Here is a 20596-nt window from a genome sequence, read left to right as displayed (position 1 = left end):
GCTGCTCCATCATTTCCTTTTGTCTACTGCGTTGTGGCTGAGTGGTATTCAACAGCACACTCAAAAATCAGGGAGTGTTTTGAGTAGACTTCAACTTGTCACTTTTCCAGAGTGAATACACAACATACTCAAAACCTGCTCAGAACTGGTATGTGTTACTGAATTAGGATACACTGTGCAGTCACACTGGTTATTGTTGCTGAGATTGTGACGTTTTAAGAACTTGGGAAAATAACAACACAGCGTTTACAAAAGTAAAAATATTTCCTGACCTGACTATAGTGTGACTTAATGCTGTGTTGTATTAGTGAGTGATAAAAAAGTGCTGCACTTTAGTTCTAGGATCGGCCTGTTGATTCAGGATCCAGTAAAACCTCATAAAGTGCGTTCTCAGTGCTGATTGGCTGTCACACCTGTCCGTTCCTTCCCGCTGCGTCTCCACTGGGGGGTGTCAAGCAGAAGGTAGAAGGAGGACTGCTTATTGTACTCCTCCCGGTCTAAGATCCTAACGGTTATGGTCTTCCTGTATGGGACAAACATGCACACACACACACACACATAGAGGGAGGTGGTAAATGCATGCATGGTAAACAAACAACGTGGCAAGGTTTGTACACATTCACAAAAAAATGCTCACACACGCGCGCACACACACAAAGTGGAGTGGTGGATGTGGTGAGATGAAGTGATCCACAGCTGCATGTTCACTATCACAGTAAGGACACATGAGGAGATACAGTAGCAAGAAAGGAGCCATATTTAAGTCTAAATCTCCTGCTGTGTGCCTCCATGTGTTGAGAACATGCAGCCTCTGCAAAATGGCGGACGCTCTGAGGGTCAAGGGGTCAGCGTTCACAGGTTCACGAGGCTCACCCCCTTCCCGACCTTTGGTGTCATTGCTCTCCACCAGGCGAGGCTCTCCGATCTCTATGTAGAAGGTTTTGTTCTTCTCATACTCCTCGTCGTCGATTATTTTCACCTTGATGGTTTTACTGAGGAGGAGGAGGAGGAGAGGGGGGAGGAATCAAAAGAGGGAGGAAGAAAAAAGAGAAGGCAGAAAAGTGAGGAAAGGACAGGCTGGAAACTGGAAAATTTAGAGAAAACAGAGAAAAGCAGCAGCTTGGTTTTCCCACAAGCACCTAAAGCGTGAGATATGAGGAGCATTTCTTTGAATATCAATGCCTCCAGCAGTGTCTCGAGTTATCAGGTAACATTAAAAAACTCATTTTGCTCAATAACAGGCTGCTCTTCAGGCTGTTTTGCCTTCAAGCCTGAAAAGTTTTTCTATTTCCACCTCATCTAAACATAACATCTGATGTCAGATTAATCTCTGATGTTATCTGAGCAGTTCACATCAGTCTGACATGATGGATCTGATAGACTCTGCACTTTGCCAGCCCATGGTCTTGATCAAGGTTCAATTCAATCTTCTGCTTCAGCCTGATATCAGACTTTTTTGAATGGAAAAAAAAAACTTGAATGCCAAACTCTAAATGAAGTGTGGCAGTAGCTGGAGAGTTTATCAGCTCTATTAGTCATTTTGGCAAGTGAACAATCATAAATCTCGATGATGAATTTGTCTTGTAGTCAAGGCTCTTTTGAGATCCAGCAGGAAGGTTTGCAATTTCAGTATTTAGTACAGAATGTTATCCACTTTTATAAGACTATTTGATGAAATAATCCCAATGCCGTGACAGTTTTTGAAGGCTGAATGCGTGTAATTTCTTTGTTTGTCTTGTGGGAAACCAGGACAATTCACCGTCAGTTCAGCCAATCCAAGAAATTGGTTTTTAACAGAATCTACTAGGTTGAAATATCCAGCAATACCTAAAAATGAGTGTGGGTTCTTTTTACATTTTTAGCTGAACTGAAAGTGAACTGACACATACTTTAGTCGTTAAAGTTGAACAGATCAGCATGTAGACAAGTCTGAAACTTCAGAAGAATAAGAAATAATTCCAGACCAGATGCAATGAACAGAAAGACTGAGCATGGAAAAGACAATGAAGAAAGAACAGGAACCAAAAGATATGACTGCTGCTGCAGTTAACACCTTCAGTTATCACCCTTAACAAGACACAGTGAAGATACAATCTAACCAGCTCTGGTTTGTGATTTAAGCCAAGAGAAACAAATGAATATGGCGATATGCCACAACTGAAACAGCACATACAGAATATGCAACCATCTGTCTTGTTCAAGAACTTGCTGAAATGTGCTATATTACAAAAATCTGTTCCACGAGTCAAAGTCTCATCTCTCACATTTATAGATATCTATGTCCCTCCATCATTCTCCATCTAGACCTTCCAGTTCCTGATTGATTACAACAAAACAGCAGTAAACCAGCCTGTAAACTGTAACATCGCTCTGTCGATGAGCAAAGACAAGCCAATGATTTCTTTCTCTGGAGCTGAGCTTTCACCAACACTGAAACCGATAAGTGTAGAAACAGCAACAACTCAGACAAATAAGTAACAATGTGGAGAGTAAGTGTAGAGAAAGTTTGTGTGACTGTGTTTATTTATCGTGGCACTTATCCCCAGTCATATTTGGCAGGAAAGCTAATATCTGAGGTCCATAAGTTCTATGGAGCAAGACCCCGTATATACACTGTATGTGTGTGTGTGTGTGTGTGTGTGTGTGGTGTGTGTGTGTGTTAGCATGTGTGTGTCCCTGTGGACATATGTGTATGTGAGTATTATCTTGTGTTTCCAGTCTGGAACAAACCCCATATTTTGATCCAAATCCACTACAGGCAATAACAAAGACAGCGGAGAGAATACTCATAATCTGGCCTATAGGGTGGGAAATGAGAACACACACAAACACACACAGCTTTATCTCTGATCACAGGCCTGCAAATCTGTGTTGAATCTTTGGGTGGCATTATTTTAGAAGCATTTCATTTGAAACCACACTCTTTTAACTTGGAGGCCATTTGAAAAGTAAAAGGCATGTGGAAGTTCATGTACTATCATTCACTTCAAGCTCACATGCAGGTCAGTCTATAGTGTACAGACTGTGTACTGGGTCAATGTCCTGCTGCACTGCTGAACTTCTGGTGAGCTTCAGACAGTGGACAACCACCCTGACATTATCCTGTAAGATGCCTTGATAAAATAAATGTTCCCCTTAATGGTGAGCTGTTGAGGCCCACAGGCAGTAAAGTAGCCTTAATAAGCATTCTGTGTTGTGCTTTTGGGGTCATCTTAGTTGGGCGCCCGCTTCTACAGAGATGAGCCATTGTACTAAATCGCTCATTCACAGACAGTTTGTCTGACTGTGGACTGATGGACATCTAAACTCTCTGAAATTACTCTGTAACCATTTCCAGCTTCATGCAAATCAACACTTCTTCATCATATGTCCTCTGTGAAATCTATTTTGTAAGGGACTGTTCACATCAGCATATGCTTCTTAAGAAAACCATATTCAACATGTCTGTTTTTTAATTTTTTTTTTTTTTTTTAATTAAAGGAGCTGTACACACCTCCAAGCTTGTTTCACTAATTGAACTCCAGGTGTACTGACTTTAGTTTTTGTTGATGTCATTAGATTTCCAACCTACACTATGAATGTTTAGTAATGTATCTAATAGAATAATACAATGACTTGTATATTATTAGTAAAAATAGACTGTTTGTTCGTAATTGTAACTTAGATGAACATCTGACCATTTATTAAAACAAATTTATACATAAATTCAGACAATCCCAAAGGGTTCACTTACTTTGTTTTGCCACTGTAAAAGTCCAGTATTCAAAACTGTACTTCAGTAAAAGTACAAACGTATTATAAGCTTAATGTGCTTAAAGTTTAAAAGTAAAAGTACTCATTGTGAAGAATGACCTCATATTAAGGATGTTATAATACAGCTAACATTATTAGAATAGCTAATTAACAAGTTAATTAGAAGTACAATAATTCCCTCTAAAATAAAGTGGAGTAGAACTACATGGCATAAAATGACAGTGCTCAAGGAAATGAAAGAACACTATAAGTGTGCTTAAGTACAGTACTTGAGTTGTTCTTTTCACCGCAGACAAATCTACATTTGTACTTATCACCACAGACAGCCTTGGCATCCACATCATGCCCCTTTCATAAGCAGCCCGTTAATCATTTAATTATACACAAGAGCATCACAGATTAATCTATGAGCTGCATAATACACACACGGTAGAGGTTAATCCATTAAAATATGAAATGCAAACACAGGTAACGACACACACACATACACACACACACACAAATATCAGGGGTTAACTCATTACACTACAGGGATTAGCCCATTTATCACTGTCCCATAACAGCAGATGGAGAACAGTTTTCACCTTCTGGCCTGGAGAAGCTCATGAACAATAATCAGTTAAAACTCACACAGCAGCTTGAGAGGTGGAGTAAAACCCTCCCCTGCCTCAAGGTGGAGCTCTTGAGCAAGGCACTTAACATTCCAGCTGATGAACTGTAAAGGCTCAGGGAACAGCAATATTTACATTCCCAGTGGGTAAATGAATACTGCTACTATTACTTCAATTAATACAAGGTCTCTTACCGATGCCCTAGAGGTACACAGGGGATTTTTATGATTTTGGAAGTTGCCGCTCACATTTGTGTTTCCTATGTTTTCTTTATTTTACATTTGTACACAATCTGTGTTTCACTCAGATTCACCAACTTGCTGATTGGTTCTTCCTCTGAGTGGGTCTTCATGCTGAGTAGCTACATGCAGTTCTTCACTTTGCACCCATGCTGCTCTCATCAAAGCTCTCATTAAACATCCACATGCAGCCTCCACAATTCTCAACTCAGGAAAGGAGAAAACAACGAGGTAAAAACTGCTGATTCAGGAGACAAAATTGATAAAAAAAGATGAAAAAAAAAAAAAAAACAGATTACAGACATGGCAGATTTGCACAGGATTGAGAACACAGCTGACCTCTGCAATTAACACAAATCACAGGACCCAAAGCAACACTAGTCCAATGTAAATATGGTTTTGGGCTGTATTAAAATAAATAAATAAATAAATACAATCCATCAAATCAGCTACAGAACAAATGTTTTTGTATCATTAACCTAATTCATCAGTGCCACTGTAAAATATTTGTACCAATGATGGCCATCTGCCTGGAAATAGCAAACAGAAATTACTCAAAACTGTGATTTAGTTCTCCATATATGAATAAAATTACAATGAATCATTTTTGAGGATACAGATTGGTTGGCTTTTTTTTCCCCCAAAGTTTGGGAATGGTGACTCTAGTGTTGAAACTGGCAAACCTCACAGATGACCAGTTCGCTGGAAAAACACACATTCTCACATACTTGCATGGTCAAACAAACATTTTCAGACAGTGCATCAATGCAGATATAATCTATCCACAATGAACTGGATTTATCATCTTGTTTGAACCCTTGTCTATCTCTTTCTCTCTCTCTCTCTCTCTCTTGTTTCACACATATACACTCACTCGAATATGTGAACACGCGTGTATGCAGTTCCCTCTACATGACAAACATGCTGGCTGTACAGTGCACTGTCCGGTTGCCATGGCAATGATATGTTTGGGTAACCAACAGGGGTGGAGAAGATTGTTTCCAGACCAATGATGGGTGTGTGTGTGTGTGTGTGCACTGACAAGTGAATATGTTTGAAATAGAGAAAGAGTTCAAATACTGTACAGACGCTATACTGATGTATGTTTCATTATATATGGTGTGTCTGTGTGTGGGTGTGTAATAATGTGTGTGAGACTTTGATATTACACAGCAGTCTACATTGTTTGTAGTAAGTGGTGATTCTTTGTGTGTCTGAATTTGCTCACATGTTAATCTACCAAAAATATACACAGTAAGGGCAGTGTGAACACACGCTTCTCTCTCTCTTTCTGTCTGTGTGTGTGTGTGCCATGTGATGGTTCGGTAAGAATAATGAAGTAGGAAATGTGCTGAGAATCATGTGATAGTGGCACACTGAATGTGAAATTTACACTCTTTAAACACATGTATGTTTGTACGCCTACACATGTGAGGACTCTCACTGACATAGTGCAGTCCTTGGTCCCTTACGCTGACTAAACCTAAGCCTTCCAGTAACCCTAAAATAAAGTCTTAACTCTCAAAAAGCCCTTTGACAGAAGCCAACCCCAAAAATGTCCTTGCTTTCCAAAAATGTTCTCGCTCTCAAGGCTTGAAGATCACACTAGTCCTCACAAAGTAAGAAATACCATAGCATACACTCACACAGACAGAGGTGGTATCACACGTGCATGACAGCATTCACAAATGTATCACACTAACATGCTTACACACCCACACACGCAAGCACTAGGGAAATTTCAGCTGCAGGAATTCAAATGCACACACACAGACACAAACACACACAGACAGTTGCGTCTCCATAACTTCAGAGGACATTACACTGATTGACATTTAGACTTTCTCTATCTATAACCACTAGTTGCCTATCCCTAACTCTTACCCTAACCTTGAAATTCAATGATTTATGTTACAGGGACTTTCTGTCCCACAAGGAAGACAAGTCCCCATAATGTGTAAACAGATATAGGTCCCCACAACATCAGTAATATCTGGACCACACATATACACACACACACACACACACACACACACACACACACACACACACACATATTACTTCAGGGACCACAATGTGTGTACATCTGTGTTTCCACAGAGATGTCCTCCATCTGACTTTGCTAAAAAGCATAAAAAACAACTCTGAGCATCTGAGCAGCTGTGACAGATCTCCACTCCATCACTCCTCCATCACATGCCATCTCCTCCTTTCCTCTCCCTGTTTCATCTGCTGTTTCTCCCTGTTGTCTTTCATAAACAAGATTCCTGCAACACTTTTAACACTTGGCCTCTGTCAGGGTTTATAAAACATTTCACTAAACATCTAATAGAGAAAACCTGTGTAGAATAAGCCAGGAGAATAAGATATAATGGAATAAACAGACAAGAGATTCAGCAAAAACAGTGTGACTGAGGCACATTAAGGCAGAGGATATCTTCATCAATTACAGACACACACCTTTGCCGGTGGGTGATCTGAATGTGCCAGAATGTAATTTCACTGTCTGTTCATGCTGATGACCTTCACTTTTCCCTTTTGCTGATCAAGTTTGTTCGTGTTTGGCTTTCTGTTGTCATGATTTTCCATACTCGCTTCCTCACTAAATAAATGATTTTGCAGGTTTTTGGCTCTGGAGCTTGTGCAATTTGGACCCTGAATATTTGCCATGATGCTATGAGACACAAAAGTGGTGACTGTTAGCTTTTTTTTTTCCTTAAAGGAGCAGACAACGTGATTTGGCTCATTAAGTTATCTACATGACCCTGTTGCTCCATGATAACACTTAAATACACTGAACTGGTTATTTCCATAGAGAGAACATTACAAATTGCAGCGCGACAAGATATCTGGCAAAGCCTGACAGTTTTGCGCAAGAGATTAAGCAAATTTCTGCCAAATATCACATAATAAAACAACAGGAGACCGTTAAAGCATGAACTCTGCAGCAGATAAATATCAACTGGATCACTAGAGTGCCTAAATCCTAAAAACTAAACCTGTCTAAATGCCGTTTAAAGCTTGTATTTTTATTTGTATGTTTAATGTATCCCTGTCATGATGATTCACATGTGATAGTACACACAGACACACAATTTTTTTAAACTTATGTGATATGTTATATGTGCATGTATTTGAATTCCTGCTGTTTCGTGTGTCTTTTGTAAGGTTTATACTAAAATAAAGTTTATTCTGAAATAAACTGTATCATTTCATATGATTTAACTGTGTGACCATCTCTGAAATTGTGATGGAAAAACTTCAAAGTAAAAGTCCTTTTGAATGCTGTCTTTCAGTTATTTTTTCCATTTGCTGTATAAATGTGTGCTTTCTAGGTTTATGCACATACTGTATCTAGTATCCAGCTGGGAAAACAAAGTTGCCAGTGTGTGGTTACCCATGGAGTCAATTCTGTTGCATGGCACACTCTTGACACTAACAAAGCGCTTTTCCTCTGCCTCACACACAAACACACACACACACACACAAATACACAGGAAGTTGTAAAGCACAACAGGCAGCATTGTCGGTCACTCCCCTCTCCTCAGCAACCTGCCTTAGCGACGTATTTGGATTGGAAAATTTGAGTTTGGGAACCAGCGCTTTATTTTAGGTTTGAGGGAGAAAAATGCTGCTGCTCAGCTGGTTGGTGTGTGTGTGTGTGTGTGTGTGTGTGTGTGTGTGTGTGGACGGACAGAGAGAGAAGGGTAGGGGACAACCAAGTCCAACTAACATAACAGTGATGGAATAAACTTGTGTGTGTTATCTTTATTGGTGCGTATGTGCAACTATGATTAGAATTCTAACATGTTACCTTTTTGGTGTGTATTCGCATGCATGTTTGCCTGAGTTTGGAAAAGTGGGAGTTTTGTGTGTATGTTTGTGTGTGAGTGTGTAGAACTGGCCTTTCTGATTGTGAACTGGTTTGCTTGTGTGGAACAGATTGCTGGTGGGTGGACTTCGGTCACAAACTAAACAAAAGAGGTGTGTGTGTGTGTTTTTTTGTGTGTACATAGTACATAGTGTGTACTTGTGGGAATGGATGAAAGAGTGTCAGCATGGTGCCCCCGTGTGTGTGTGTGTAACTGCTTGTGTTATGTCAGCTCACGCATTAAGACTCATTGTCTAACATATAGAGAACAAGAGTGTGTGTATAAGTTGTGTCTACACTTGAGCAAACATGAACGTGACAGTGACAGTAACAGTGTGTGATTTTATTAGCACGAGTTTGTAAATGTTTATGTTTGACACCGCTTAACACGGAGAGCACTAAGTGTATGTGTTGGTGTGTCTGTGTGTGTGTGGGTGGCTGTGAGCTGTTTACATGCAGTGGTTTTATAAGACAAAGCTGATAATGATGTTGGCCATGGTGGGGAAACCACAACAATAGGCCGACAGCGTCAGCCAGGCCTCCTCTAACAAGCTCCACTCTGCTCTCTAATACACGTAATCCTGACTTTATGGAGGCTAATGGAAACATAAAGGTTACATACACACACACACACACACACACACACACACACACCTGTGACAGGGCTGCTGCTGGTCCCACATGGACTACAGTTCCCAATTTATCTCTGAGGTCTGTGATATTTTTATATGAAGAAAAAATGTTTGATTATGTGAGCTGAAGAGTGATAGAGATTCTCACTTAACCTTTAGCTTATCTAGTTCACTAGAACTTTTGATTCCTTTAAAACATTCATTGCCTGATAGCTGTTTCATGGGAAGAACTGACACATCGATGACATATGTATCATAGCTTCAGTATATTTACATATATGGAATTTAGTTATTGTCGGCACATTTCCTTATAAAGAAATCAGACAGTGGATGGAATGCCTCAGATATAGAGTGGGCTTTAAATTTGAATTAAACTGAGGATAAACAAGGTTCTTTTGCTTGCAGGTTAATGAAAGAAGTTACCCTGAGCTACTAAAGGTAAACTCATTAAAGCTGAATGAGATGAGCTCTTTAAAGAACCATTTTTGACATAATTGACTAATAATTGTGTAGTTACAGTGTCCTTGAATGCACTAACAACAAAACTTTGTTCACAACTTCATCAGTGTGTGACAACAACATAACTGACATCACAAAAAAAGGATGACTAAAAGGCTTATTGTTAATGAATGAATAAATGAATAACATAATAAAGGAAACTAGTGGCTGCCTGGGAAGAAGAAAATCTTGAATATGTGCACTTTAAACATGAATGAAAAGTGTGAATGATGCTTAGAGGGGGAAATATATCAAGGTTTGACGGGGACGCTCCAAGTAGCCAGCTGTTGAAGGTTGTGCTGTAACTTTCTCTGGATACATCCATTCTAGGGAAAAAAAGTTTAGCTCAATAATCTGTTTTTGTTTCCTTTGAGAAGCTTTTAAAGTCAGTGAGAAACTGCAGTAACAGCCATTTTGCTTGTTTTCTCAGCTAAGAGTAACTTTATCAGTCTGATACTGAACTGGGCTGTGAAAAATAATGTTTACGATAATAGTCATTTTTATTGGACAGCACTATGCAAAACAGTTGACAAAGCCATAAACAGCAGTCACTCCATTTTTGTGTTTTGTGTGTGTGTGTGTGTGTGTGTGTGTGTGTGTGTGAAAGTGCCTGAGAGTTTATATGTGTGTGCGTCAGACCCTCCTCTGTGTCATTTAAACTATTTTCAATCATCACAGGGAGTTTCCCTATCCCCCCCCCCCCCCACTCTCTCTGCAGTATGTCTGGCTATCTTGCTCTCCCTTCATTCCTATCTGCAGTATATCTTGGTAACCTAATAAGGAGTTTGGAAAATCCTGGGGACTCCCTCACACACACAGACACTTGCACACACAGTCACAAACATACACACACACACACAGAGGCAGCTTCACACAGGAAACATTGAGGGGCTAATTATTGTAACTGAAAACACATGTATGAGAGTATGCGCATGTGTGTGCCATATAATAATAACTTACAATAACATCACTGAAACTGATGGAAGCTTTTGGAGTGAGTGACTGTGGGGTTCTAAGTCCTAAGTTCTAAGTCCTTTTCAACAACTTTAGGACTTGGGGACAGATACTTTTTCATGGTCCAGATGTCAAACAGCTTATCAATGTAAATATGAATGAATAAAAAAGAGAAATAGGTGGAACTTCAGTACAAATAACAAGACAGTGAATGAAATCTGCAGATGTAAAAAAACTGGTGACGTAGTGACGACTTGCAGGGAGTTGTTGTCGACCTAACGACTTATCTGGCAAGCTAACGCCTAATGCAGTTGCATCCCATGAGCATACTAGCGCTAGCGCTAAGAGCTACTAGGGAGGTGGGGGGGCTCTGTGAGCTACAAAAGTTGCCACACAGTCAGGTAGCATGTCAGTTGACACTTTTTATTCATTAGCTTGGGGCAATAGCTTCACACACTTCAATTCGAAAGATGTATTAAATAAAAGCAGATGGTGAAACACAGCTAATAAGTCACAATAGCTTCTTTCTTGGACTACCTGGTCTATCAGGACTTGGTTTTGTGTATAATTGTATAATTGTGTACCAGAGGTCACCAAAACTGACCTTGAAGCAACAACAGTGTGCAGACTTATTCCACCCCTGCGAGCAAATGAGCTGATTGTAATGATTCTGTTGAAACAAACTGATTTTGCTGTGTGATTGTGTGCACATTTCACTTAACACAGCATTGCTCCGTGCTCCCATTTGTTTTCACACTTCTCTCCCCAACTCTTCTTCATCATTTGCAAAGATTAAAAGATAGAGAGGATGAGAATGTGTGTGTGTGTGTGAGAGAGAGAGAGAGAGAGAGAGAGAGAGAGAGACTAATTAATGGTGTCTTTAGTTATTCCAGTCAGGATGAAGTGAGAGATTGCTGAGTTTAGCAATTTACAAGTACTGGACAAACTGACTTGTGCACACGCACGCACACACACACACACACACACACACACATGCACACATATACACTGTAGCTTATAATTGCAATTAAAGCTAGAAAATAGTTAGAGGTTAGTGAAGAGGGTGCAAAGAGTGACAGATGGAGAGGCTGCAGAACAAAGTGATATTTAAATGTAGTGCATATATCATGTTCTATATGTATGAACCAATCGCTACATAATGAGATTGTAGAGAGATTGTGTGTGTGTGTGTGTGTGTGTGTGTGCACGCAAGCCAACGAAAAAGAGAGGCAACGAAAAAGCAAGACAGGATATGAATGCTAATCAGCTGATGCTGCCAAACCAGCTGCAGCGCTCCATCATTTCCAGGCCATTTATGTGCTCTAAGCTGCACGATGGGATCAGCACTGATGGAGAGTGACGCACAGTCAAGTGGACTGAAGAGCCTCTGGAGCCACAAGCCACAAGTGTGGAAGTGAAGAAAAACCACCATACCCCCATCCTAAGAAATAAAGTCTTTATAAAACCTAAAATGTCTAAATGAATAGTCCTGCTCACTGCGTGACCAAGCTCAGACCCTCCAGTCAGACAGAGACACAGTTTTTGTCTTTCACATACTGAATATTTGATGTGTATTAGGATGATAAGGAGATGATCATTTTTGCAATGCTGTCAATGTTCATTTGTACATTTCACACTTTGGGTTCAGAAGTCTAAGTTTTGGATTTTGGCCAATCCTTACTCCCAGACAGAATGCTGACATTAGAAAAGCCTGTATTATGTTCATGGTGATGAGTAAACAGCCATAATTGTGGCAAATAAACTTAAGATATGGTTACAGTTAGTCTGATTAGTCCGGTTAGAAACAGATTGGAAACATCCACCTCCCTGACTCCAGAGACTTTCTTTTGTACTCAGGCAAGCACTAGAGATCGCTTCATTTTCTACAACCAAACTCCATTTTAGCAGCAAGACACATAAATGTGTTAATGTGATGTCATGCTGTGTGTATTTGGGGAGCATTTTTGTGATACATTAATGCAAAATGAAGCATGATGGAGAATACTGCAACTGATAGATGCCAAAAGAAACCATGAAAAATAAAAGGATTAGTATTTGTCCAGAAGGATGTCGTAACAAACATGTTGGCAAAACAGGGATGAAAAAACATCCCAGATGATTAAAAAGTTTTTATTTGCCTGTTGAATTTTGTTTAAGAAGTAGCCCACAGACAAATGTTTTCATATTTTCCTTAGAGAGTTCCTTTGGATGTTTTCCAACAAACTCTAACTTGCTGTTAGCAGCAGGATAACTAGCTGGCTTATTCTGCACGTCTCTGCAGCATCTTTTTGTTCTTCTCTCCCCATCTCCCAAAATGACGACAAAAATGACGTGGAGTTTCAGTCAGGAAACATGTCCAAAGTTTAGGATTTATAGTTTGGCATGTCAGATGTGAACGCTTTCACCCCACCCTGCGTCTGGGCTCTGGTCCCCCCCCCCCCCGAAAATGACACATCGGTGTCAAAACATGGGAGAGATGATTTCATCTGACACAGCCATAAAAAGAATGCTTTTATTCAAACATTTAATACACTGAATTTCCCATGGAAATTCTCCTTCCTGATCCTATACTGAACCCTAACCCTCCCCCTCTGCTGCTGTCTTTGGCATTTTACTTCTCTGAGACGGCTTCTTCCTTCACCAACACACGAGACAGACAAGGACGTGAAGTCACTGGCGATGTCACACGGGATCTAATCATGATCACATCTTAATGTGAACAGTGGCGCGGCATATAAATGTCAGGTGTTAATTCAACTGAACCACATCTAGACATAATCTGCATATGTAATGTACAATATATAAATGCCAGGTGTTAAGATAGCTTTTCACATTACTATGTACCTCAGGAAAGAAGTGCTCCCATTTTGAACCCATATTTCTAATTACAGTAGAATACTTTCTTTTTAGTAAGATGATAGAAAATGCTTTATTTTTTCTAGACCTATATAATGCTGTTACAGGTGTTTCATTGCTACCCAACCTGGCGTAAGTGTCACCATAAAGGTTGTTAGTGATGAAAAGGTGAAGCTAATTCCATCTTTGCTGAATAGGTGGGTGGGGGATTGGGGGGATTAGTCTATTACACCTCCTTTTATTGCTTTTCTCAATCTCCGTGTCTCCCCCTTACAGAATGTAGAATCTACTTAAACAGAAAGAAACCATTTTACTCTTCAATCCTTTGATTCATTTCCCCTCCATTTTAGTGATTGATGTGTATGTGCCTGTAGTTATACAAGTGTTTGCTATAGCCTTCCCTACTTTCCGTCTTTTTTCTCACTCTACCTTGAACGACACGATCAATCAGCCACTTTGTGTCGTGTGAGTCTGGGAGTCTATGCACATACAGTATGTGTGTGTACATGAGTGTGAGGAAGGAGAGGCAGGTTTTTACAGTGTAGACTGTAAAAGGGGGCACATGGTAAAATCAAGGTTAGAATCTAACAGATTACTTTGATATAGATCACGACAAGTACATGAACTACAATCTGTGAAGTGGAAAGCAGTCAGAATGAGTTTACGGTGTGAATGAGGGAATTTGAGTTAAGTTCTTTAGTTTTTCTTTTCCATTTTGGAGAGGGCTTTGGTGCTTAAGAACTTATTGCATGAAACTGAATTCAAAATTGACTGAATTTGGGTCAGTATAGCACTGATATATTACAGGGTTAGCTTTGACCAGTACACATGGGTAGAAAAGAACCCACATTTGCAATTTTGAATGTCACATGCACACTATTTTCTTCAACTAACAATGAATCAATTACTGTTACACACAACCATAATCATAATGGTTGGTAAATAACCCAACAGTTAACAGTAGCACTATGGGAGAGCACAAGAAGCAGAGAAACAATTTTTTAGACAACATGTAGCTGATCAGTACTTAACATTTTCCCATCTGAAGCAGCAGCTTTCTGAAACACTGCTGTGAACATGTGCAACCTGCAACAGCAGGGTTTTAACTTGGTAGCAGGAACCGGCTGTATGAACTGATCGCCAGTGCTGAGTCCGACCACACAAAAGCCAGCAGGGGAAAAGCAAATGGCAGAGCTGTTGACAAGGCTGGAAACCATACAATAAACCTCAATGTCTTTCTGTCAGCATCTTGCTCTTTGCCATTTTCCTTTACAAACTTCTGATGGGGGAAAAAAAAAACCTCTCTTTGCTCTCTTTCCTCCCATTGACATTTCCCCTCAATCTACAGATTGAGTGGCTCGCTTCGTCCCCTCCTTTCAACCTCTCCCTCCTCCTCCTCCTCCTTCTCCTCTTCCTCCTCTTGTTGTTGGCTGATTAAGTTTAGCAATGGCACACTATTCCAGTTGGCAATGCCAGCCGCTCTTCCTGCCACTTACACACAAACTCCAAATCTCTTTCGTTTCCCCTCCAATTTTCAAATGAATTTTACTGGCATGTACTGAAGAGTCCCATTCACCTCCCCTCTTCACAGCATCTCTGTGTTTCTGTTTGTGTTCATTTCAGAAAGCTTTACTATAATGATTCAATGACAATAAGTCTTTTACTACCCCACCACCACCCCCCACCCCACCACCACCACACACACACACACACACATATACACTTATTTCTGTCAATTCAAATGGCTTTTTGGCACCTCAATGTAACACTTGCAGGAACTTTAATACTGACTGACCTGAGCATGTAAACTATTATAAACCAAGACTATTAAAATGTATTGTAATAATGAAAATATATTCTCCTGTTCTTCTCTCTGTGTCTGAATTCGCTTCTATCCTTTGCTTTGACATTATATTACATTACATTTGGTCATTTGGCATTAGGCACTTTTATTCTGAAATAGCAATGAAACAGTAACTAAATCTGTTCAATAAGGCAAAGTGCAATGAGATCAGGTAAAAAGAGCAGCAAAAGTTTGGCATGTTAGGGTGCTAGGAGAGGAGGTGCTTTCAAAGGAGATGAGTCTTCAAGAGAAGATCTTCTTGAAGATCTGGAGTGTCGCTCCTGCTCGTTCCACCATTGGGGAACCACAAGCGAGAACAGTCTGGACATTCCTTGGAGGAAGGCAGCGGCCGAGAAGGAGCATAAGCCTGTATGATTCAAGTTCAAGTAGATGGGTGCAGACACAAAAGTCGCTCTGGAGGCAAGCATTAGTGACCTGAATTAGATTCTGGCAGTCAGCGATAGCCAGTGGAGGTCATCGGATCATCGGAGTGCTTTTGCTTTTTTTTGTTCTTCTCTGTTTCTTCCTCTCCTTGTTTGATTTGATGTGTATTATTTTTAGCTTATTTTTGGGTAGTTTAGTAAACACAAGGCAGCTGACTATACAATTAAAAGACATAAGTAATTGTAATGCTCCCAGTTCACAGTTCCACTTTGCACTGTAGTGGCAATGAGAGGAGAAAGCGGTCGGATTGTTGCCACAGCAACATGTGGCCAGTGTGGCTCGGTTTCCAAGGCACTTCCGTGGCTCTGCTGCCACTTTCTCTGAAATGGCTGTAGCCTACAGATGGCCGGAGGCAGGACAAGAGGATATTTACAAAGACAGACATAAAGAGAGGAAGAGAGATAGCAAGGGGAAAAAAATCAACAGAGGGAGAGAGAGCGATAACTTTTTTCATTTCTCCTTTTTCTGATCCTTTCTTTTACCTAAAACACAAATTTCCTTCTCTTTTCTATTCTTTTCTTTTAATCTCTAACACTACTGGTATATAAATCCACACTGTTTTGAAGCTGTTGCAAAATTTGATTATATATCTGATCTAATATGAGCTGAAATATCAGCATAATTAAATTAGTTTTCTTCTACAAACTTCACAAGAAACATATGTACATAAATATAATGTTACTATGGATTTAGTTACTCTGTGGTCCACAATTGTATTGTGCAGTGATACTAAATATACTTCGATCTATTTGGAGTGACTCCATGTGTTAGACGTATTTCAGTGAAATGAGACCCTACCTAGCTTGGTGAAATATAAGTATAATTAAAGTGTGTTCCAGGTCTCTGCTCCTCAGAACAGGACGGACCTGTTAAGACCTCTAGTCAGAAAGCAGAAATTAATTTCCTAACCAGCGGACTGACAGAGATGTGTGAGTTTAGGCTGGACCAATGCACTGGTTTTCTGTTATATCAACACTGATATTAGCTTTTTATTAAAAATCACAGCGGCTCACCGAGGTCAGTAATGTCAGTTTATTTAATTACTTATACTGATGAGTGGATGAATGATGCACTTTTCATCGATGGAACAACCTTAACCTGACTGAATATGAAAATTTTGTTTGAGTCCACACAAGCATGGATGGGTGGATTTGTTTTCCTGCTCTTGCCTGTGTGTGTAGACAAGACAACATGAATGAGTTCTATTTGTATCTCCAACAAACTGTACAGTAAAAGCACATGCCCATACAAGGCCAGTGCATTCACACAAGTGACCTCTTGACCTCTGTCCTTATAAGGTTGTGTATATGTGGATGAATGTATACAGCTGCCAGCACGACAACGTGGGGTTCATGGCACAGAGTGGACAGTCAGGGAACATAAACAGTCATATCTCTCTGTCTGTCTTCCTTCATCTTTTTCTGTTCTTTCTCACATATGGTTCCACTGTGCTGACAGCTAGTGGCCAGGTTAATCAATCAACAAATAAAATGATGCAAAAGTAAAAAAGACATAAAATATATTAATATGGCCTTGATTTCCCTAAAATAATTCATATTGATTTATCTAAATGCATAGGTCTCTATTTATGCGTGCAAAAGTGTTAAGAAAATGATTTTGCAGGCCAGTACCATTTTTCTTTTACTGGAAGGAAAATAGATTTTCCATTCACAGTATGTGATGTTTCATTCAGGATTTTGTTCTTGTCAAGGTGGAAAATCTTCAGATTGAAACCATCACAGGGCATTCTGCAGTGGACAAGGGCTGAAACACTGACTTTGGGAGACAGGGGTCCTGCTAACCAGTGAGACATAAAGGTCAAATCTATATGCTGCAGCCATCTGGAACTTTCAGTTTATAAATCACTATGAATTCCTTGGTTTTAATCGTGCATTGTATCAGGTCCTATCTTCCATCCATCCCTTATAATGTATGGCTTTAGGTCACATTAGTCAAGGGGCATTGCTCTTCAATATCGCCACTATGACTCATGTGCAGGAAGCGTATGAATTACAGACGTGTTTTCATCATGGTTTGTATTGTCTTACTTTTGACCAGAGAAAGACGCGTAATGGCATCCATCATTTTTTCAAGACATCAGTGGAATTTAAACCTTAATGCATTTCTGTAAATAAGCTAGCATTGTTTCAAAATGGCTTAAATTGAGCTAACTGAGCAAATCTTTTTGTCTTTAACAACTGAACTGAATGATTCTTAGTTTTGAGAGTGATGATTAAACAATTTAAACTTTATTCTGAGAAACATAAGTTAGTATGAATTAGGTTATTAGGACTCCCTCACTTCAGCTGAAGAGCTGAGAGTCTAGCTTAGAGTCTAGCTTCAATTGTTGGCACAGTTTTAGTTTTAACTTTAAGTGCTAGTAATTTATGTTTCTAAGGCCTAACAACCCCTAACTGCCAAAGAATATAATTAGCAGTTTTAAGAGTGTAGCTGAATGAATCACACAAGAACAAAAACTGCTTTTAAATCTTAACCTTCAGGTTATCTATCACTCCATCTCTCCCTTATGTTCCAGTAACACCAGTCTAATCTTAGTCTGTGGAACAGATAGTTCTGAGGTCAGGGATTTGTTCAGAAATGTTGTCTGAATGTTTTCGGCTCGTTTGATGCTGTCAGACAAGGTGAAATGTATCTCTTCCGCAGCGGAAGCATAGCTGACCGGCCACACTTGTCACACACTCGACACACACTCACATGCACACATACAAACACCCACACGAGTGCACAAAAGAAGACACAAAGCACACGCACTAAGCAAGTATACACATGTGTATTTAGGTCTGGAAACAGTGTTCAGAGTCCCTGTTCTTTTCTGAACTTCTTTGTGTGTGTGTGTGTGTTATTCTCTCACTGTCTCTGTCTCTCTCCCACTTTCATTTACACATGGACACATGGACACACACACACACACACACACACACACACCACACACACATTTTATTATCTGGAAAATAGGAATGAAATTTGACACAAAAGGCATGGCAGACCTTTGGCAGCAGGGAGTCATAAATGCACACATACATTACTTCATTTTCCGGACATAGAAACAGAAAACTGACCCATACACACTCTTTAAACAGCACGGCTAACACTCTACAGCACACACATACAGCTTCATAAATCACTTTGGATCATACAGCCAAAAAGACAGGAGAGAAGAGAAAGAAAATGAAAGGATGAAATAGACATGATACAGTACAATAAAGATGAGTAACTCCTCTGCATTACAGCGGCATCATAAGGTCATTTTGGGAGCTACATTGAGAAGTATACAGTATAAAACATATTTTATCTTTTTAATAGAAAGAAAACAATGTGGTGCCAAAGAGAACCTGACAGGAAGAATATAACAATGATGTAAAGGAGATAGAGAGATCGAGGTGAACGAAAGATTAGCATGCTGAACTGGTCCCTGAGGGAGTCACCTGACTGGCTGAGGGTCAGGCAGAGGTCAACCAATGCAGGCAGGCATTTTGACGTGGACTTAGACAACTGGTGTTTGTGCCTGTATAATGTGTACTCCGCAGGAAAGCACATGACACAAACAATACATAGAGTTCATCTTTGCAGATAAAATTAAACAGATGTGAGCAAAAGTCTGTCCAAGACTTGAAGAACTTAAACTCAACAGCTATCAGTCATTCTGGGAGTAAACTTTTTTTGTAATATGAAGAAAAGTTTTCCTCCTCAAGCGTCTGGTTGAGGAAAACAGCCAAGTAAACCTCAAAATGCCACACTAAACCTTCTACATGATAGGAGAGTGGGGCTAAAACTCCACTGAGAATTCATAATAAGTCATTCCTCGGGCCCCTGCATGACTGAATCAATAAGTTGGAATGTGATTAACACTCTGCCAAAGCTGGCATGCAAAATACCAAAAGCCTTATCTATTGCTGATGTGGAGAGAGGTATCAGGAAGTGAGGGAGATGGAGGGAGATGAGAAGAGACATTTAGCAATTTACCAGGAGTAATGATCAATTCTGCAATGTGGGCTGAGCTCTTCAGTAGAAACTCAGATGTTAGGGGAAACATAAGTATGGTTGATGGCAGGTCTGTCAGTGTCAAGTGGAAACCTCCCTTCGCAGATGAAACATTAAAGCTCCAGTTGGCACCACATTCTGCACCGAGTTGTATGATACATTAAGCTTACACTCGGGTCACAGCCTTTCTCAGATTCTCAGATGGGCAACCACGCTCTGTCTGCTCTGACACTTAAGATATCAAAGTCTGCTATCAGTCAACAGGCAACAGGACTGACCAGCCTTTTTTTTTTTTTTAGCTTGAAATACTTTGCTGTTAAATCTTTCTATTTCTTGAGGGCATATAGATCACATGGCATGACACCTGACATGGGACCGAAAGAAAGAACAGCTGGGAAAGCTGGTCCTGATGTAGGTCTTTAAGGACCTGCAGACAACAATTGTGTAACTGGACTATTGTCTTAATCAGATTACTGGTAATCAGGTTAAAGTTAGCCTTGGTTTGTGTGTTAAATCAGATCAAACTGAGGCCAAAAGCAAAATTCGACTTGCTGGCTAAAAACAGCCCATCTATCAACTCTGAATCCTCAATGTGCAGATAATAACAGGGTTATTTTAATGTTTTCCATTTACAGACCTGAAATGAAAAGCAGTCGCATTGGTAGCAGTAATGCAGAATGCAATCTCCTTTCAATAAAACACGCCTCTCATTTAATTCTCTGCCATCCCTCCGGCTGAATGAGGTGAGGGCCGAAAAAAGACTGGACCTATCATTATCTTCAGATGGACAGCTATTAGAGAGGAAAGTGCTGTTTTTCCTTCGTTCTTCTTTTCTCTCGTACTTCACTTTGCCTCTCATATTGTTTTGTTCTTTCCCACCTTATATAAACTTA

General features: G+C 39.9%; 1 protein-coding gene across 3 annotated transcripts in view; it reads right to left on the bottom strand.

Annotated features, from left to right (window-relative positions):
- Window positions 1–20596, bottom strand: part of slc8a1b (solute carrier family 8 member 1b) — a 132106-nt gene that overhangs the window by 38945 nt on the left and 72565 nt on the right. Inside the window, exon 5 of one of the 3 annotated variants that reach the window (XM_018661815.2) lies at window positions 874–992. In XM_018661815.2, the coding sequence (XP_018517331.1) occupies window positions 874–992 (119 nt within the window). Of the gene's footprint in view, window positions 1–413; window positions 524–873; window positions 993–20596 lie in introns of all 3 variants that reach the window. The other 2 variants (XM_018661829.2, XM_018661822.2) reach the window with 2 other exon arrangements.

Source organism: Lates calcarifer, linkage group LG16_LG22 (assembly GCF_001640805.2).
Source record: "Lates calcarifer isolate ASB-BC8 linkage group LG16_LG22, TLL_Latcal_v3, whole genome shotgun sequence".
In the NCBI taxonomy this organism is placed as follows: Eukaryota; Metazoa; Chordata; class Actinopteri; family Centropomidae; genus Lates; species Lates calcarifer.
The sequence above is the reverse complement of the archived record's forward strand: the minus strand, read 5'-3'. Positions and strand labels throughout refer to the sequence as shown.